General features: G+C 37.7%; 1 protein-coding gene and 1 long non-coding RNA gene across 5 annotated transcripts; both read left to right on the forward strand.

Annotated features, from left to right (window-relative positions):
* The first annotated feature begins 818 nt into the window (after positions 1-818).
* On the forward strand, positions 819-5078 carry LOC138189165 (dnaJ homolog subfamily B member 3-like). Its single transcript, XM_069131314.1, has 5 exons — positions 819-911; positions 1671-1780; positions 4034-4213; positions 4434-4773; positions 4949-5078. The coding sequence occupies exons 1-5, from the start codon at positions 847-849 to the stop codon at positions 5076-5078; spliced, it is 825 nt and encodes a 274-aa protein (XP_068987415.1). The 5' UTR covers positions 819-846.
* Positions 5079-15011: 9933 nt separating this feature from the next.
* LOC138189061 (uncharacterized) lies at positions 15012-16505 on the forward strand. 4 transcript variants are annotated; one of them, XR_011175849.1, is made up of 4 exons: positions 15012-15481; positions 15584-15685; positions 15913-16111; positions 16267-16505. It is a non-coding gene; the product is annotated as an uncharacterized LOC138189061 (long non-coding RNA). The 4 variants fall into 4 exon arrangements; XR_011175848.1 differs by having other exon boundaries at positions 15592-15685; XR_011175847.1 differs by having other exon boundaries at positions 15012-15685; positions 16264-16505.
* The last annotated feature ends 3314 nt before the right edge of the window (positions 16506-19819 follow it).

Consider the following 19819-nt stretch of genomic DNA (forward strand, 5'->3'; position numbering starts at 1 on the left):
TCCTTAGGTTTATCATGCGCTCTTACAAATTATGGAGAAAGAAAATATTTACCTAGCGGGAAAAGCGGATTTATCTCACGGACAGTGTCACCCATGAGCCACGTTGCTAGGAGGCTTCCTCCACTTATCTTCATTCATTAACGTTGGCTCTAACCAATGAGCATCGTTACTCTCACTTTCAACATACATTCACACACATTTCATACAACAAACACGCCCACACCGAGCTTTCCTCCGTAACGGCATGAGAGCGGACAAGCACTAAACAGTTAAATCTCAGCTAGACAGCAGTCTAAATCTCAGCTAGACAGCAGTCTAAATCTCAGCTCGAAAATAATGAACAATCAAATTTCAGCTACACATCATACTACATAAAATTTGCTCTATATAGTTCGTTTATACTACTTATATTCGTGGCGTCGATTATTCAAATCGTAACTCCCGTTGACGCGCTTCTTCGAGATCGCGTCTCCCCGTGAGAGGTCGAAACAATATTTCATTGAATTTGTTAACATCATAGAGAACTATCCTAAATATGGAAGTATATAGGTCTTCTTTCTTCGAGAAAAGTTATACTGGGAGATCTAAAAATAATGGCCAGATTATCGTAAACTTTGGAAAGTTTATAAACCTCTGTCGTACGTTATACTATCAAGCTTTCTTTCCTACGTGGTTTCTGTCTTTTCTAAAGATGTCCCTTTCATTCAAAGCGACTAGACTGTCGGAACGAAAGCTGTATCTTTACATATGTCTCGTTACATGGCTGCTAATTGGCCTGCTAATTACTATAACCGCCTCTCTGCATTGTTCGACAGTTGTAACATCCAAGTGCGAACACTGTGAACGATGGCTGACTACTACAGTATATTAGAAGTTCAACAAACCGCCGCGAGCGAGGACATCAAAAAGGCGTAAGTAATGGCTCAGTAAGAGCAGAGCAGCCCGTTATCGACGGAGAAGAATGTACAAGAATACTCGAACGTTTAACTTGCATTTAATATTCTATGATAAGTTTGAATTAGTATTTAAAAAAAAATTATAAAGAAAAAGCCAAGTTCAACGAGAATATGTATTATAAAGATATATACAGGGTGGTGGTAACTGGTGGTACAAGCGGAAAGGGGGTGATTCTACGCGAAAAAAGACGTCGAAAATATACAATAAAAATTTTTCGTTTGAGACTCTATTTTCGAGAAAATCGACTTTGAATTTTCGCTCGGTACGCGTGCACTTCATCGCGTCTCGTTATAACGGATCTCTCTGTAGATCGTTGTCTCGATGGAAAAATTTAAAAAAAAAAGAAAAAAAATTTTTTTTTAATTTTTATTCTATATTTTCGACTTCTTTTTTCGCGTAGAATCACCCCCTTTCCGTTTGTACCACCAGTTACCAACCACCCTGTATATATATATGTTCAAATGAATTACCTTATCATAAATAAGTGTGATTACTTGTTTGTCATTGGTGCTATTTTATTAGACGAATGGTAAATACGATGGGTGTGGAAAGACTGAACGAATGGCTTTTTATTTCTACTCCGTTGCGGCAGCTGGCTCTGATCTAAAAGTCGATCAGCATTCTCGGTTACAGGGAGTCAAGGGACTTCTTAAGTTGTACTATAAAGAAGCATCGCTGGTCGGTTGATTAAACAAAGCATTCTATATCTACAGATATAGAAAATTGGCATTGAGATGGCATCCAGACAAAAACCCTGAAAACCAGGATGAAGCGAACAGAAGATTCAAAGAAATATCCGAGGCGTACGAAGTCTTAATTGACGGTAAGTTTCAGTCGTTTCTCTATTGCCGACTCCGTGGCCAAACATTTTCCTTCGTTTTCTTTCAGTTTTATTTTATTTTATTTTTATTGTTCATTTTGAATTTTGTCTTTTTTTTATTTTTTTAACAGAACATAAACGAAGAATAGAAATATTATTTGAGGCATAGCAAATGTTTTACTGACGAAAAATTCAGCATATGTCAGGTACCCTAATCCCTCATTCGCCTTAAAAGAATCATACCTTACTCGAACTCGTAGAACTCAGGAATCTCTAATAGGTTTTCCTGGTCAGTTTCCCTACGAGTTCTTGTGGAAAACTCGAAAGATACTTCTTTCTCTTTGTATGAGTCGCCGTAGACGCAGTTAATATTACCTGTAATCTTACCGCATTTCTAACAATTTTCCCATTGCTCGACTGATTGAAAACAAGAACGATCAAGTTACTACCAATAATTTCCTCCTAAGAAAGGCAGATCTTCGAAGAAGTAAGTCGTTCCATCGTATTTATATTAAGAAACAGTCTTCAATATTGGAATTACAGTGACGAGCAACACACTCCGCTGATTTTACGTAAAAGGCGATATTACGACTAATTTTTCAAGTGATCGGTAAAAATTAAATAACAGTAACTACAATCTACGTCTGATTAACGACATGTAATAGTTCATTTTCATTAACATTAATAACGTACAGAATATTTTATAATAATTGTGTTTCAAAACAATGTTTACAGTTTTGTACGTTTCGTCAGAAACCATTATGATAGCATGTAAATGTCAGGGAAGCGAAACTGTCAATAAGCACTGATTGTCCACTGTTTCACAGTCAACTGTCCCACACCATTGTTTGATTGCTTTTCAGTTTGATATGGTTAATCCAAGATGGAGCCACTTAGTGAAGATAGAAAGAACAGCATTATTTGTTTGTGTGATAAAGGTTTGTCGTTGTGGCAAATTGCAGAGAAATGTGGTGTCAGTAATACGATAGTTGCAAGAATAAGAAAAAAGTATGTCAGTGCACTAATTTCTTCACAAAACGGTAGACCGCGACTTATTTCGGATAGAGCAGCACGTGAAATTGCACACTGTATTTGGTCGGATAGTTACAAAACACCAAAAGTTGCTGCTCAGGAAATCGAAATAAGTGCTAGCGAATGGACCATTCGTCGCTCTTTAAAGAGAATTGGTTTACGAGCGAAGGAAAAAGAAAGTAAACCAGCTCTTTCAAACAAAAATATTAAATTACGAAAACAATTTGTTGACACCTACAAAGAATGGACGACCGAAGATTGGAAAAGAGTTATATGGAGTGACGAAACAAAAATTAGCAGATTCGAATCCGACGGAAGGTCCTGGTATTGGACTTCATCCGAGAATAATGATCCAGGTGATATAAAACAAACTATGAAGTTTGGAGGTGGCTCAATTATGTGTTGGGTTTGCTTTACTCACAGAGGTGTTGGTCTCTTAGTTCGAATCGAAGGTATAATGTGAAAAGAGCATTATTTGACCATTCTACAAAGTAATTTACCTTCTGTAGTTAATTCTATTGGATATAATGAACGTGAAGTAGTATTTCAACAAGACGGCGATCCTAAGCTGTTGAAGTGGTCACCACTTATAAGAAAACTCTACATCTGGTCTTTTTAGTTTCTCAAGCACTGAAGCCATCGACAGCGCGTAGACAAAAGACTGCGACGAAGTCAGACCATAAACAGTAGACAAGCGACGTTGGCTTCGGGGTTTTCAGTTATTGGGTAACACAGCTAGCGTGCGGATCTGGACCAGCTCAAATTGTATTCTTACCTATAATTACACTTATATTTAAATATATTTTCTGCCTTACAATTTATCCACTAGTTTTCTCTGATTATACATCGAATAACCTCAACATAAGCATACTGCAAAAATAGTTAAAACCTGGCTAGAAAATCAAAATTTTTCTGTGATGAAGTGTGTTTACACTTTTGCTCGTCACTGTATTTGATCTCTTCAAGTTTTCACAAATTCTTCGAGGGCTGTCTACGTTCATTTCATTCATCCACGATTCCCGAGATCGTTTCCTCTTTAATGATGTTGCTCTTGCGGTGGACGACCTCAGATTGATGTTCCAAATCATTCAGCGTATTCTACTAACCTGACAAGCCTTGCAGTACTTGCTTCTTGGAATTTGGAACAAATAAAACTAAGCAATCTGCCTTCAACCTTTATTTTACAATTAGTAATAATCGCTTATTGTTTTATGTGCTTTTCAGAAAGGAAAAGACGCATCTACGATCAATATGGAAAGGAAGGACTTCAAAGGATGGTTGGTGAGAGGCGATACAGGAACGACATTGTACCACGCTTCAGTATTCCACGTTTCACGTTTAGACACCCTGAGGAAGTATTTAGAGAATTTTTGAGTGCTGCTCCTTTCGAGAACCTGCTCCTTAGTAAGTAAACCCATCCTGCTAGTCTTTGATCTGCGAATCTGTGTAGCACCAACTACATGTACCCTGAAACACATAGAATGAAATATTTGAGCACGCAAATAAATATGCATTTACCTTATCCACTGAATGTTAAAAACGTATTCAAGTAATTAACCTAATAATAGATGTTTAAATAGTAGTAAGAACCATGTGATTAATTAGTGTTTTAATTGTTCCACAGACTTTACTAGAGTCAATGTACGCCCCAGACCCAACAGGCATAGTTATTCAAGCAGTGACAGCATTAACACGCCATTCTTTGGCCCGATAAGAGCTCCTCCTTCTCATCCTCCTCCTCCTCCTCCTCCTCCTCCTCGTCCTCCTCCTCCTCGTACTCCTCCTCCTCCTCCTCGCTTTGGTCTCCCACTATCGCCGCCACATCCCCACAACTTGTTTCAAAGACGGCCAGATAACTTCGTCTGTCTCAATATGAGTGTCAGTGGAGGCAGAGGTGCTGGCCCTATGAGACAGATAAGTATTTCAACTAAATTTATCAACGGCAAAAAGATCACCATCAAAAGGTAAGAACAATGAATAAAGAATTTATCATAGATAATAAATCGTATGTAGGTGCTCCCATAAGACATGAGATGTCACTTATATTTGTAAAACAACATGAGATCTTAGATAGAATTTTGATGTATTACCTGCAAGATGTGCAGAAACGATAACGATTTGTATCTGTGATTGTTTCAGGACTTTCGAAAATGGAATGGAAACAATAATGTCGTACGAGAATGATGTGCTAAAGTCGAGGACAGTGAACGGCGTGCAACAACTAGTACCTCAATCAAGCACGATCGCCCGATCACCGCGTGGAAATTGAGAAATTCCTGTCATCGTGTCACGTTTGCATGTAATATTTCTGCACTCTACCGGGATGTGTTCTTCCTACCTATCTACCTGATATCAATATAAAAAAAATGAAAGAAAAAAGAGCATAATCATCACCGCGGCTAATTTAACAATTCAAAATATTCCTGTGTCTCTTATTTAGATCGTCTTTTCATCAATTTACTTCGTTTTATCTATTTTATTTATTTTATCGTTGAAATATTCTGTTAGAAAATATTATTTAAATGTAATTAGTGTAACTGATCGACGCACTTCTCTACACATTGTACAAGAGAACAATAAAATACTTGTTGGATTAGAGTTGGAATTCTGGGGGCGTTCAATGAACCTTTACTCAAGAGATAGACAGACTCGTTGTCGTCGTAGCCCTCTGGTGTTGGCCTTACATATTCCTGTCCCCACTTCTCGGGTCAATCTTTGTTCTCAATGAGGGCCACATAATCATTCCATACCTCTGTCAGGTACACGTCCCTCCAGTGACCCGCTATGTCACTTCGAACCTGAACCCATCGTCATAAAGCCAGATTGGAACACTAAAACTATTTCTTATTTTTATTACTTAAGTGTAGCTATAGTAAAAGTCTGGACTAGGGTATTGGGGGTTTTCCCAACATTCCGGACGGGAAATCCCGATGTTCTTTCATCTCCGACATATATATTTATTTATCACTTTAAAAAAGAAAAAGAGAGCAGTGAGATTTCGAGAAACAGCGATTACTCGACGAAATTCGATGACAGTGATTGGATCTCTAAGCTCGAGCGATAGAGCCCGTTTAAAACAAAGAAAACAGGAAAACTTGCTTAATTTGGAAAAACAAACGCAAACAAAACACAGCCGCGACAAATGCTATTTGAGCTTTTGTTCCCGTTACCTCCTCTGTTTTACCAAGTTTGACGAGTCATCGACTAGTCGCCAGCTGACCGAATAAAGACGCACCATCATCCACTTCTCACTAAAAAGCATTTTTCTCATTTTAGTCTCTTCGTTTTATTCTTTTTTTTCGAATTAAACGCATACATACATAAACATACATTATATACGTACGTACGTGTATCCTTAAAAAAATGAAGAAAAACTCTTCATGAATTAACACGGACTGATCACAATGTTCGATTTGATCAATAAATAAAAAAAAACATCGAGCTTTCGTCCGTAATAACACGAGAACGAACTTCACTTGATCTCTGGACTTGAGCTACAACTACAGAACAGTCACCACATCTCTAGACTTGTTCCTCGCGATCACGTCTCCCCGCGACTGGTCGATCAAACAGCCTCCTTACAGTGAATTCAGGCTGGCAATTTAGCCAGCTACATCGTTGACCACGTCATCGGAGAATAAATCCCCTAGAGATCCTTCCATAGGATAACTTTCAATCCGTCCCTTATAACATTTTATAGGATACTTTCGTAAGATAAGTTTAACGAGTTAAATCGTGGCGCTTCTATCAGTTTTACGAACGAAATACGCAGCGGTAGGTATTAAAAATAAAAATCCTTGCGATAATTGAACGACGAAGAAAGGTAACATTAGACTTGCGCGTGTGAAATGTTACATCGAAGTTTGGAGGGGGAAAAATGGTAGATTCTTCGTGTCTTTTCAATTTAGACGTTACTATCCTCTGTAATGTCTATAATTTAATTTTTCATCTGATAATTTCTTCTTAATCTTTGTACTGATAAAAATCTACATTCGTAAGAAAATTCCTGTAATAATTTCTGTTAATAAAATTCAATATTCGTAGTAATTGCTGGCAATAATCTTCCAGAATAGAATCATAATAATAATAATTAATCAAAAAAATTTTCATTAATAAAATTCCATGCTTGCTGTAACTTTCAAAAATAACTTCTGCTAATAAAATTCTATACTCGTAGCAACTGCTACCAATGCTGTGCCTTAATAAAAGCCTAATAATAATAATCATGCTAATCTCTTCTAGTAATTCCCGTTACTAGAATTCTGTGCTTGCATTAATTTCTTATACCAACTTCTCTCGATAAAATTCTCCTCCGCTTAATAATTATATCGCACATTTTCCACTGCGTATCTCGTGCCTGAATCGCAAGATCGATTTAAACTCTTCGAAACTGCACTGTCGTTCACTTCGAATTCCAACCGATTATTCAAATTGCCCGAAATCGATGCGATCTTTGTTCTAACAATTTTACGAGGCAGCTTCTATCCTGATAAAATAAATGTCTACGTCATTATCGCTCTTGCAGTTTCCTCTGGTACAATAAACAGTCTGCAGGAATGTACATGGACGAGCTCGTTTTCGTACGATTTAAAAGCGAATTATTAAAAGCTTCCTGAACGATGCATCGTCGTAACGGAGTCTGGAAAAGGGGCGAAGTATAAATCTACTATATTATTGATAACGCTAATTTCGAACTAATAACAAAGCTACTAAAACATTCAATATAACTGTAGCGGCATATGAGTCATAGGACGATTTGAATGGAGGATGACTCATGTCGTTGTTTTGCCTCGGAGTATTAACACCGTTACAACTCTGGACAAAACAATATGGCCGCTACGCGCATCCGTCAACCGAAGTCGAATTTAAGATCGTTAGATCTGCCGATAGTTTTAAATACATTTTACTATACCAAAAATCAACTCGTCTCATCACTATATACACCAACACATTTAATCAACTTCCACATAACCGAGAAGTGATTTCAAATTTGACCCACATTTCCATCTACTTCGCTGTAATTTCGACCAATCGCGGGGAGACGCAATCGCGAGGAGAGACGTCAACGGGAGTCGTAAATTCCCGTTACGATTATACTAATCGACACCACGAGCTGATCGATCCCCTGATTTCCGTTAAGATAATAGGGGTGATTAAGTTTATATAACACTGTGATTCACAGAATTATAAAAATATATATTTCCAACACTTAAACTACACTGTTGAGTAGATATAAATCGTCGATAACAACTTGTCGCACGAATATGAGATAGATATGAATAGTAGAGCAAGGCTCGTACAGTCGAATTTCGTATGTTAGTGGACGTAGCACTAGAGGATACTGATAGACGTTAGATTTGGATGTTAGACTTCGACGTTGTAGTATGTAGAAGAAGTTGACTTGACCTAGCGGTGTTGACGAAATAAGTTGATTTGACCCTCCTGATGTAGCAGGAGAAGTCTGCGACTTGACCCTCCTAGAGTCGTAGGAGAAGTATTCGATTTGACCCTCCTAGAGTCGTAGGAGAAGTGATGAGTAGGAAGCCTCCGACCAACGTGGTTCGTGAGTGACCTTGTGCATGGGAAAACCCAGCCTGTTCTATTAGACAGATGTTCGGTTTTTCCTAATGGGCGCGTACCCGCTTTCTCCGTGTTTTTAATTGCGCCTAATAAACCCAAGGACCTTTCTAAAAACCTGATGTGCGTCGCAAATATTTTTAGCCTTAAGAAATCTTTCAGGACAATGGATTGAATGAAGATACATGTGTACACAATGAAAGAGAAAAGTTATGGTTGGTCCTTAGGTTTATTGAGGGTCGAAATGACGTTACGCAGGCCATCGGCTGCCCGGTCGCGAGAGTTGCAGCGCCGATGTTTTAGGCGACGTAACATTCGCTATCTTTTTTATTTTGGAAGAAATGCACTTTCACTATTTATCAGCTAAGCGAACGAAAATTCAAAACGAATGAAAATTCCCAACCACCACGTAGACCAAAGCCTATCAGCTTTTTCGAACCTGTAGGTTACAACGAGATTCTCATCTCGACCCGAAGCTCATAGTTAGAGCTCGAACTGGGATATAAAGTGACACGAGAAGAAGCAGCACGAACAGTCCGTAAAAATAGAGCGGTGCATCGGTATCGTTTATACGTACAATATTTCGTGGCACGTACGTCACGAGCGCGAGCTCGATCTCGCGGACGCGTTCGTTACGTAACAGCTGCAGTCTGATAATAAATGTGAAATACAGGCGAGCAGAGTTACGAGTCGTTATTGCAGGGCCGTCAGCCGAACTTTGAGCCTGTTCAACGAAGCGCTTCACGCGAGAAACATCGGGACGACTGAAAATAATCTATAGGTAAACCATAAAATGTAATATGATCGATATAGTATATCGATGCCGATAAGGGAAACATAGCTTCGTTATTTATTTGAACGCCAATTTCCAAGCGCGCAAAGATCAAATTTCAGAATCGCAGAATTTGAAGACAACGGGAAGAACGTAATTTAATCTTCGCCTATACAAACGTACGACACGGGACATTCCGACTCACGCGCCAAGTAACGTCCAAAATGCAACAAAATGAACTTGTTATGTTCCCTTGTGATCTTCGAATTCTATTCTTCTTGAGTGGATCGTTGGATATTAAGAAACCATCGATGCTCGAGGAAATAACGAGCCGCGTTCGTTTTGTCGAATTTATTAAATTACCAATTACGAGAAGTTGAAATTATTGCGTTTAACGCATTTGTACAACGCCTTCTCATTTATTTTTCAAGTATTTAAATCGAGTATTTTTATTATTAAGAATAATTACTCAAAGACGTCAAAGATTAATTGTGCACAACACAAAACGTGCGAGTCAGAGAGGAAACCTGGGACTGTCGGTGCAGGCGGTACCCATAGAAAAAGGTGCCGAGACGGTACACAGATAATCGGCTGGAGAGCCAACCAGCTGGGACCGAGCTATATGCTGGCAGCTCCGCCTCCTTGTGGCCCCCGCTGGTAACGACGCGGCGCGATGCATGCATCGTGTGGCGTCGCCTAAGCGAGCTGCCGCCCGAAAGGCTAGGCTCAACTTGTCCAATGAGCCGCTAGGTGAGGGCAGGGTTTTTCCAAGTCGCGCACCGCCTATGTATGCGCGTTGTTGCTAGGACAGAGGGAGCTAGAGAGTAGACGAGAATGAAAACGAACACCTAGATGCGAAGCCAGTATGAGTTCTTACCCGGGATATGGCACGGTCGATCAAAAGGTTGGGCACTGAAACGCACACATTACTTGTAACTCTAAGTGAGTTAATTGTGAAGAAATTTCACGGTTGATTTAAAGGAACAAACTATTACGATAATTGCAATAACCCCTAATAAATAATCTCTGATTTTCTCGTTTTCGTATGAGCGAGTTTGAAAAGGCTATTTATGAGGAAAATGCTAACCAGGCTTTTATTACTCCTGCATTGTTCCTGCTGACCGTTAAGACGGGCAGTCAGGTTCGTCATAAGGCTAAAACGTGTCTGCTATCCTTTTAATTAACGCTATCGCCTTCTAATTCTCTCGCGCGACTCCCTTAATTAACTCGCGTGCCCACTTTTCGAGAGGCCGGGTTCTTTGCACGGAATAAAACTCGAAAATATAATCCACTGGCGAATTTATTTACGTCGCGTGTCGTTGCCACGAGCATCAGCCTTTTAGGAAACAAACCTCTGACAGAGTTATTACGCTATTTCACAGCTCTTACAATATGAGAAATTTTAATTAATTAACCTCCCTGTTTTTCTTTACGTTCTTCGTGTTTACGCGTTTAAAATTTCCACATCATCGTAGAAAATATTTCGAACATTCGGGGCTCAAATGAAATTTCCACGGACTGTCCCGCGAAAATACATATAATATGCCTGTTAATGATGAATTAATGCGAGTATTACTCCCGAAACTCGTGTCGAATTCAGAATGACAATTCCATTGTTTCCATAAATTGAAACAGTTGTAACGATATTATCGTGATTATTGAATTTCTCAAAACGTCGAGTTCAATTTTTCTCAAATTATTATAAAGGCAGTTAACGTAACGCGATTGCCTGATTACGTCGCAAAGCAACTCGAGAAATTTTCCAAATAATTTCAAAATTTCATTAAATTAGCGTAATACAACGTATGTAAAATCATAAATCAGTGACCGCCTGTTTGTAGTAAAACATAGAATAATTGATTTCCATCTCGCCATTACGGCAATTTGAAATTAACATTGAATCATTAGAACCTGTTGAGAATTGTGGATCTTTGAAGCTGAAATAATGTTATAGGAACACTAAATTTACACTAACGATTCATATTATAATAGTAATATATTTATTTCATGGACGATTCCTTATATATTTATCGATACATACTTGCACGCGTCTCAGCACTTTCTTCCATACTGAACAGTTTACATTTCTTTGTTTTCGAGACGCCGCACACACACACACCTCCACACACCGACACTCACATACAAGCATCTCTACTACGCATTTGACCCAGTCCAGCACAGAAAATTATACATATCTCAACACACCTCCTTAATTTTTTGTGCTGCATATTCATTTCCTTCTATAAGTCAATCAAACCATTCTTAAAAATAATCTAAAATTCTTCATATACTCGTCGAAACATTCATACCAAGCTCTTGAACTTTCACGCAACCCATATAATGCTTTTGATAATTTACATACTTTTAGCTTTTACCGTCGTAACCTATTGGTTGTTTTACAAATACTTCCGATTTTATAGTTCCGTTTAGGAAAGCTGTTTCTACATCCATTTGCTTCTTTCCATGAAACGCTGTCATCTCCACTTAAAGCTTCTTCATATGTTTGAGGACTGTCTACGCTAACTACACTCACATAAGTGAAATATGAGTTCGTTTGGCCATATCTTTGAGGTTTCTTTCTTTCTCGTCCTGACCTTCTCAAATTATTTTCTGTGTACTCAAGTTTTCTTTCGTATCGTTACTTAAATTTCTCTCTTCTTTTATTGCAACCTGCTCGACCTTTTCATGAATTTCGTTTAAATCCGAATGTTCGTCAAAATCCTTTTCTGTTTCATTATATGGTCCATCTTCTCATTGAAATCCTACTAAATTATCATCTTCACCTATAAATTCTACGTGTCTTGCAATTATAATCTTATTATTAACTAGGATCCTATATCCATTGTTTTCATAACCTACAAGTATCCCAATGTCTGCTTTTTTGTCCCATTTCGAATTTCTTTTAATTTCAGGTATTCTTATGAAAACTCTACTTCCGTACAATCTTAAATTATTTATATTCGGTTTCCTTTTAAAAAATATTTCAAATGGTGTTTTATTTTCATATGTGTTTGTAATGGTTCTATTTTTTAAGTACGCCGCGGCTCTAACTATTTCCGGCCAATATTTAATATTCAGCTTTGAATCATGTAATAAGCATCTAGCGGAATTCATGATTGTTCTATTGTAGCGCTCAGCTGTTCCATTTAACTCGTGAACATAAGGTGGGCATGGTTCAACGACAATTCCCTTTTCCCTAGTTAGATTGTACATGTTTTTGTTCACATATTCTTTTCCATTATCGCATCTTAGTCTCTTTATCTTCTTACCAGTAAGATTTTCAACTTTGTTTATGTAATCAAGGAAACAATTGTAAACTTCATCTTTTGATTTCAAAGTACAAATCAATGCACACTTACTATAGTCGTCTATAAATGTTAAGAAATATTTAGATCCATCAAACCCGGTATTTTTATGAGGTCCAGTTAAATCGGTATGTACTAATTCTAAAATCTCGCGTACTCTACTACGGTTATTTTGAAAGGGTAAATTGTGCATTTTATTTTGCATACATATACCACATTTTAATTGTACTTGCTCAAAATTTTCTGGCATTCCCTCAACTAATTTTTTCTTACACATTGTATCTAAATAATTAAAGTTTACATGCCCTAAGATCCTGTGAAATTTTTCCTTATTTGTCATTTTTCCTACATTTTTAGCGTGAGATTCTTGCCTTTCAATGTAACTACTTATTTTATATAAACCATCATCTTTGAATGCGATCCCTATCAACTTTCTGTATTTGTTATATATCTTTGAAGTATTTCCTGCTGAGACTATCTTATTTTTATCCGTTACTCTCGCATAGCTAACCAAGTTATTGTCCATTTCTTTAACATAAAATACATTAGACATCATAATTTTAATCCTCCTTTTGTTTACTTCAAAGTAAGTTAAAATTTTTCCGACTTTTGTTCCTTTTAGAATTCTACCGTCTCCTAACTTTACATTTATCGGGTTTTTTAAATTTTCGTATTCAACAAAATAAGAGTCATCGTTTACAATGTGATCTGGACATCCACTGTCCAATATCCAATCTATTTTTCGCGTATCACTTACGTTTGCACCAGCACTCTTTAATTCATTTATCGTTTTTTCAAATTCCCTGAAAAATAAATTTGATTCTTCAAAGTCTTTCAGCCTCATCATGTCTAGTCCACTTCTTATACAAATTTCCAATGCTGTTGATTCCTTCATATACATCTCATCAAATTTTTTCATTATTTTTAAAGCAGTGTCCTGATCACCAACAAATTCTAATTGTTCATTTGTTATACTACCATAGATGTAGTTCATCGCCCATTGATTCTTTTCATCCCAGTTATCTTGCGCATCCGTGTCCATTTTCTCTCGTGTAGCCGGTTCATAACAGTTTTTACACTTTAAATACATTAATATTCTTTTCTTCCACATTCTGTAATCACGTCCATCGAATATTTGAAGCTTAATTTCATCGTCCCTTGGCATCTTGATTCGTTTTTTATTTTCACCCTTTTTTTCTTTTTCAAAAATAGTTCTCTTTACTGTCCAGATTCCTTTTATTTGTTCTGCCAATAACCCTTCTATCTCTTAGAACTTATTTCCAATTTTTTATTTTTTCTAAATCGACTTTTATACATTCACTCCCGGTTACACGTGGTTCCTTAACCTTGAATCTCGGCAACCACGATTTTTGCTACCATGTTGAAAATTGTGGATCTTTGAAGCCGAAATAATGTTATAGGAACACTAAATTTATACTGAGGATTAATATTAAAATAGCAATATATTTATTTCATGGACGATTCCTTATATATTCATCGATACACACTTGCACGCGTCTCGGCACTTTCTTCTATGCCCGACTGTTAATCGACTGAACAGTTTACATTCCTTTGTTTTCGAGACGCTGCGCACACACACATACTTCCACACGCTGATATTCACATACAAGTATCTCTTCTACGCATTTAACCCAGTCCAGCACAGAAAATTATACATATCTCAATAATTAATTTACGGCTTAACGAACTAACCCATTTTAACAATTTTTATTATTTTTTATTATTTTTATTATTTTTAAAATTGTTAAAATGGGTTAGTTCGTTAAGCCGTAAATTAATTATTGAGATATGTATAATTTTCTGTGCTTTTACTTTTTGCAATCCGATTATTAGAGTTGTTGTTATATGCAAAAAAACCTATTTTTACAACTTTGGAGATTTTTTGCAAAATCTGTGCAAGAAATTTCGAGTGGCAAACATATAGGATTCATTCCCGAGAATAATTTGCATAAGTTCGCGCAAGAAAATTTAATACTGAATTTGTCCTCTTTTTAGGCTAATTTGACTGGACGTGTCATCCTGCTCTTCGGCCGTGAACCTGCAGAAGAACGACTCACTTGTTTTGTTTCTCTACCACTTTGTTACATCGTCCTTCTGTATGTCCACGAGCTTTTGTAACAAAAAACAAAGACATGACCGACCAGTTCGTTCTGTATTTTTGGATCACATTTTGATATATATGCAACGATGCTTTTGCCCATCCAAATTGATGTGCAACGCCGACACGATATACAGACACGCAACGGATCCAAACGCTCATTTGTAGACTTTTTTTTACCGTCACATCAAAGAAATGATACGCATGTATGCAGCGGTGATTCACAACAATGATACACAACGGATTCGATGATATGACAGATTACTAGAAGAAATATACATATTTAGGATTAAGGTATAAAAAAATGGAGGTATGAAGGAACAAAAGATAAGATCACAAAGGCAGGTATGACAATGAGAAATATATGGAGCATTGAGAAAAGAATTGGTTTGAAAGGAAGGATTTGACTAGTTTGCGTGGTTGAAAACGAAACGAAACGACTGTCAACGGGTAGTGTACCATTGCGTGCTTCCTATTCCATTGCTGAGTTTTAGATTTTTGAACACGTAATGGTCTAAACTATCGAGATAATCAATTATCTCGCGAAGCGCCGAAATTTGCCGAAGTTGGCCGATGTGTAACCGACGGTTCGAGGTCGTTAGATAAACAGATGCGTCGCATCTTAAGTAATGTTTACGTCTAAATATGTAAGTAAACGTTGAGTTACATTGTATTCGAGGAACTAAGGAGAGAAAAGAAAGAGTAAATGCGGGGTAAAGGACAGAGAAATACGAGGAGAAAATCAGGAAAATGCAACGAGGTGAGATTAGTGAAAAAATACCCGAGAGAAAAGTATTTAAAAGAGGAAGAATAGAGTTTCGGTAAAGAAAGATTAGAGTATATACAAAAAATACCATAGTAAAACAATGATGGAAAATATATGCAATAAAAAGGTGCAGGTCAGTATCATATTGAAAACAAGACATTATTATAATCAAAGATAAAGGCAATTTAATAAAATATAAGGCTCAAGGTATAATAGTAGGTATGAAGATATATAGTTTTATAGGTTACTAGAGTATTTGACAGCAAGGACAAGCGAAAGTAGCCAAAAATTAATTATTAGAGCAAGATGAGGCAATCCAAAAAGCAATAATATACGGGTTAGAGGAGCTCATTAATTATTAATACAGCTAATTGACTAACCTGTACGAATTTAAATTATTATATTCGTCCTGAATATATCTTGTTTGTTTGTTTCATATGTACGTTTTTCTCCCTTTAAGCGAAATTTAACCAATGTCAAGAGCTCTTTTGATAAAACGCTTTGATTCTAGTAGACTACAATTTTTCAACAATTCTATTTTCATTGCAACGGCTTCTTTTACAGTTATGTTGTAATATGTGTTCTATCTGACGGAACAAAAACGTGAGGATTTTCGTGGATAATTTATGACATACGAAGACAAAAGACTATTTTTGAATGAGGGCAGCAAAACATCAATAATTTGTATGATCTCCACCTAACACAAGTAACATATCGACGTATTCATGAAATTATGGCATTTTGAACGTTTCCTCATTTTAAGGTACTAGACTTTAAAATAACGCTTCAGATTCTTCTTCCAATATTCATAAAACGTATTTTCAATATAAAAGAAAAGAAAATTTGCAAATGATATAAAAGAATTGTTACATTAGTGAAAGAAATTGAATAATAATATTATTAACAACAAATTAGCAGATAACTGAGGAAAAGAAATGAAGCAGTATTTCCCAGACTGGTAATTGCTACCTTCAGCATTAACGTATGTGTATATATCTACCTGTATATATGTATCTACCAAAGATTAATTTGCGACTTAGTTATAATAAGGCAACATATATTTTAATTTATGTCGTTGTCATATTTTTATCTGCTGCTACTTTCATCCAGTTAAAATAATTAGAAAACAAAATCTGTTTCTATAGTCGCTACCCGAAATAATATATTTATACGTCACATGAAAGTAGAAAGAAGTTTCTAAGTTACCTTCTAAGTTAATATCTATTTATTTGCTCAATTTTGTTCAAACATTGTAGTTGTTAAACAATTTGAGATGGATAAGTCGTGATAGGTGCTGAAGAAATACAAAACAAGAATTTTGGAATCTGGAATCTTCTTTGTTGATTTCATACATCTGGTTTCCTACTGTTGGTAAGTGATTTTTAGACTTTTTAGATTTTTAGATTTTCATCACTTGCTCTGAATCCTTTAATAACCCATCATAAACCGGAATTGTCAAAGAATTAGTTAATAACAATCTACCAACTGAACAGCATAACTTGGGGGACTTCCCTGTCAGAAACTGCCCCCCTCCACCTTTCCCTAGATAAAAACATACAGGCAGGAAGATGGTGATCAGTACAAAACACGCTGATTGTCGACTTAAACTGGTAAAAAATTAACCATTTGACGTGTCAAATGAGAACTCGGTGAGCAAAAAGAAACAAGTAGAGAGGAATGTTTCTGAGGATTGCTACACGGCTCAACAACATCGGTCGACTAAAGTTGGACAACTCGACTGCGAAATTTTGCTTTCACACTGAGCAAATGTCCTGACATCTCGGGATCAAGTTGACTTGGTAATGGGACGAGCCATTTGACGCCTGGACCCAAGATGCCCGTTTGCGTCTGGATGGACCTTGATGACTCGGTCCAAAGGCCATTGCATTGAGGGCACATTATCCTCCCTGATAATGAAGATCGTGCCTTCTTTGATGCCGTGGTCGCTCTTGCTCAATTTATTGCGACTGGTCAACTCGTTCAGGTATTCCCGATGCCAGCGATTCTAGAAATGCTGTTTCAGTTGGTAAAAGTGTTGTCATCTGAAGAGCCGGTTAAGTGGGCTGTCTCTGAAATCTCACTCTCGCAGGCTCATTAATGAATCGCCAATGAGAAAGTGGCCGGGAGTGAGGACCATTTGGATCAGAGGAGTTTGGAGTTAGCGGTCTTGAATCAAGAATGGATACAATTTCAATGATGAGTACTTTATTCCGAGTGGTTTTGCCAATTTTCCTCTTATGAAGTTCATGCTAGAGCACTACTCGACAATGGATTGATTGTTGTTTATCGTTCAAAACGCTGATCTGTATACTGTAAACGCTGTACAATGAGTTGGATGCTAATGGCTTAATTGGTTCAGTTGTCATTGGAATCGTCGATTGTCGACATCACTGTTCACGCGTTCGTCGATGGCTGGAGGATGATCCTGGAGACGAATCCCTTCGTGATGTCTCCGACTTGTGTTTCGTTGTAGATTTCCGATGACGAATCGGTGATGAGTATGTCGAAGAGGGTCTCGAGGATCGACTGCTCGACGGAGAGAAGGTTTGGCTGGATGTAACGGAACGAGACTTCGAGTGGCGTTTGTCCTTATGCAGCATCGTGTTATGCCATTGTCCACACGTACCACATGATCCGGCGTAACAATCTACCATAGAGTGCCCCTCTCTCAGGCAATTGGTGCATAAGGATGCCGCTTTGACATCTTTAAGGCGCTCGCTAACGGATTTCGCCTTGAAACTATCACATCTCCAAATCCTGTGCGGTCCTCGGCAGATGGGGCATGTCTGTCTTCTTGTCGCTCTGTCCGTAAAGATCGGTTTCAAGCAGTATACCAGTTTCCGAAGGAAATTCAGTAGATGAGTATACTGAGGCACTTCCCCTTTAGGTAACGTGAGTTGCCACTGCTTCACGGTCTTTGCTGGTAATTTCGAACTGATGAGACTGATAATTATGGTGTTTAAATTGATTGGATCTTCTAAATTATTCAATGAGCGGAGATTAAGTTCCACCGTGTTAATTAAGCGCCTCAAGGCCGTTGGAGATGTTTCAGTTATTTTTGGAAAATTAACGATTGCGAGGCTGTGGCGTAAAGCGATGTGTCGTGGACACTCGAACCTCTTCATCTGAGGATCCCTAGCGTCGTTGGTAAGATGGTCACTGTTATCTGTTGTCGAGGAGAGAGTGTTATCGGCTGATGGTCGCCTGCCTTCTATGAGATTCCTTATTCGAGCAGACAGGGATATGTAATATCCAAACGCTTCGCGCTCCTGAGTATTCTCTTCTTCGTCAAGGTCGTATAATTCCTCCTGGACGAGTCGGAATCGTTTCCACTCGTCCTCGAGTTGGTCTTTATATCTTTTTAAAACACTAACGTTATGCTTGTCCGACTGTTGGTAATCGTCAATGTCTTTCGTTATGAACTTGATGTTGTCGAGATGCTGATTGCGTTTTTGTTGCAGGCAGTCGATGTTTGATGCTGTCGCCATGCTTTTGACGGCTGTTGGTATTGTGCAAGGAATAGGAATTGGCGAAACACTGTAAAGAGCTTACCTTGTTGCGAGATTTCGTCGTTGTTAGAACTTGCTATCTTGAAGACTGTGCACGTGTATCTGAAGGACCAAAAATGTTCGACCGATCGCGAAGAAGCCCGCCAACGAAACGCGTCAACGATGTGGTTGTACTGACGGTAACACTTGGTTAACAAATTAAAATGTGCACTTTATGCCAACAATCTCTTCTCGTAGAACATAACAATCTCGTTTCAATGATAATAGTTAAAATGTCGACTGATGGACGACAAATTGAGATACTGACTGGTCAAGAAACTTGAAGCAACTAAGTTCCTGTGACGATGATGCCGCGGAAGAAGACTAGTTATGGGTGTGTCTAAGATCACCGGATAAGCGGATTCGTCAATGACAATTTTCGTTAGGAAAGTGAGGGCAACGGTTATCGTTGCTAATTGGCTAGGAAAAAAAGGTCAGTTGGTAGGGAAGGATGCTACATGCCTCCCAAAGAAGGTCGCTGGTGGAAGGCATCATACGTGAGAGAAACCAAATTTCCCGTACTTTCCCGGAGATTTTTTTTTTATTATTATTATTTAATTTGTACTTTACAATTTGTCCAGCTGGACATTTGGTACATTTTTCTAACTTAATTGCTGAATAACATGTGGATGGCTACCACCAGCGAGATATCATCTTCGAGTTTGGCTATTTTATTTCTTTAGTGAGATCAGTTGGGTGTTTTCTTTTTAGTCTTCTTCCTATGAGAGACTTTCCCGGAGTGAACAATAAATCTAAGGAAGACTTCAATTAAAAAGATACCTGTTTAGTTTGAAGGACCTTAATTATAAAAGTACTAAGATTTATGGTGAGTTCTTAAGATTATTGAGTGCAATAAAGGTGTTTAGACCTCTGGCAGTCATCTTGCTCAGTTTTGTGTAGAAGGCCAGGGGACGTAACACCTA

Source organism: Bombus flavifrons, chromosome 18, assembly GCF_040668555.2.
Source record: "Bombus flavifrons isolate JBK064 chromosome 18, iyBomFlav1_principal, whole genome shotgun sequence".
NCBI lineage: Eukaryota > Metazoa > Arthropoda > Insecta > Hymenoptera > Apidae > Bombus > Bombus flavifrons.

Coding starts and splice junctions, on each gene's coding strand:
- LOC138189165 (XM_069131314.1), top strand. CDS start 847: ATGGCTGACTACTACAGTATATTAGAAGTTCAACAAACCGCCGCGAGC. Junction 1,781..4,033: donor GTACGAAGTCTTAATTGACG/GTAAGTTTCAGT, acceptor TGTGCTTTTCAG/AAAGGAAAAGACGCATCTAC. Junction 4,214..4,433: donor TTTCGAGAACCTGCTCCTTA/GTAAGTAAACCC, acceptor ATTGTTCCACAG/ACTTTACTAGAGTCAATGTA.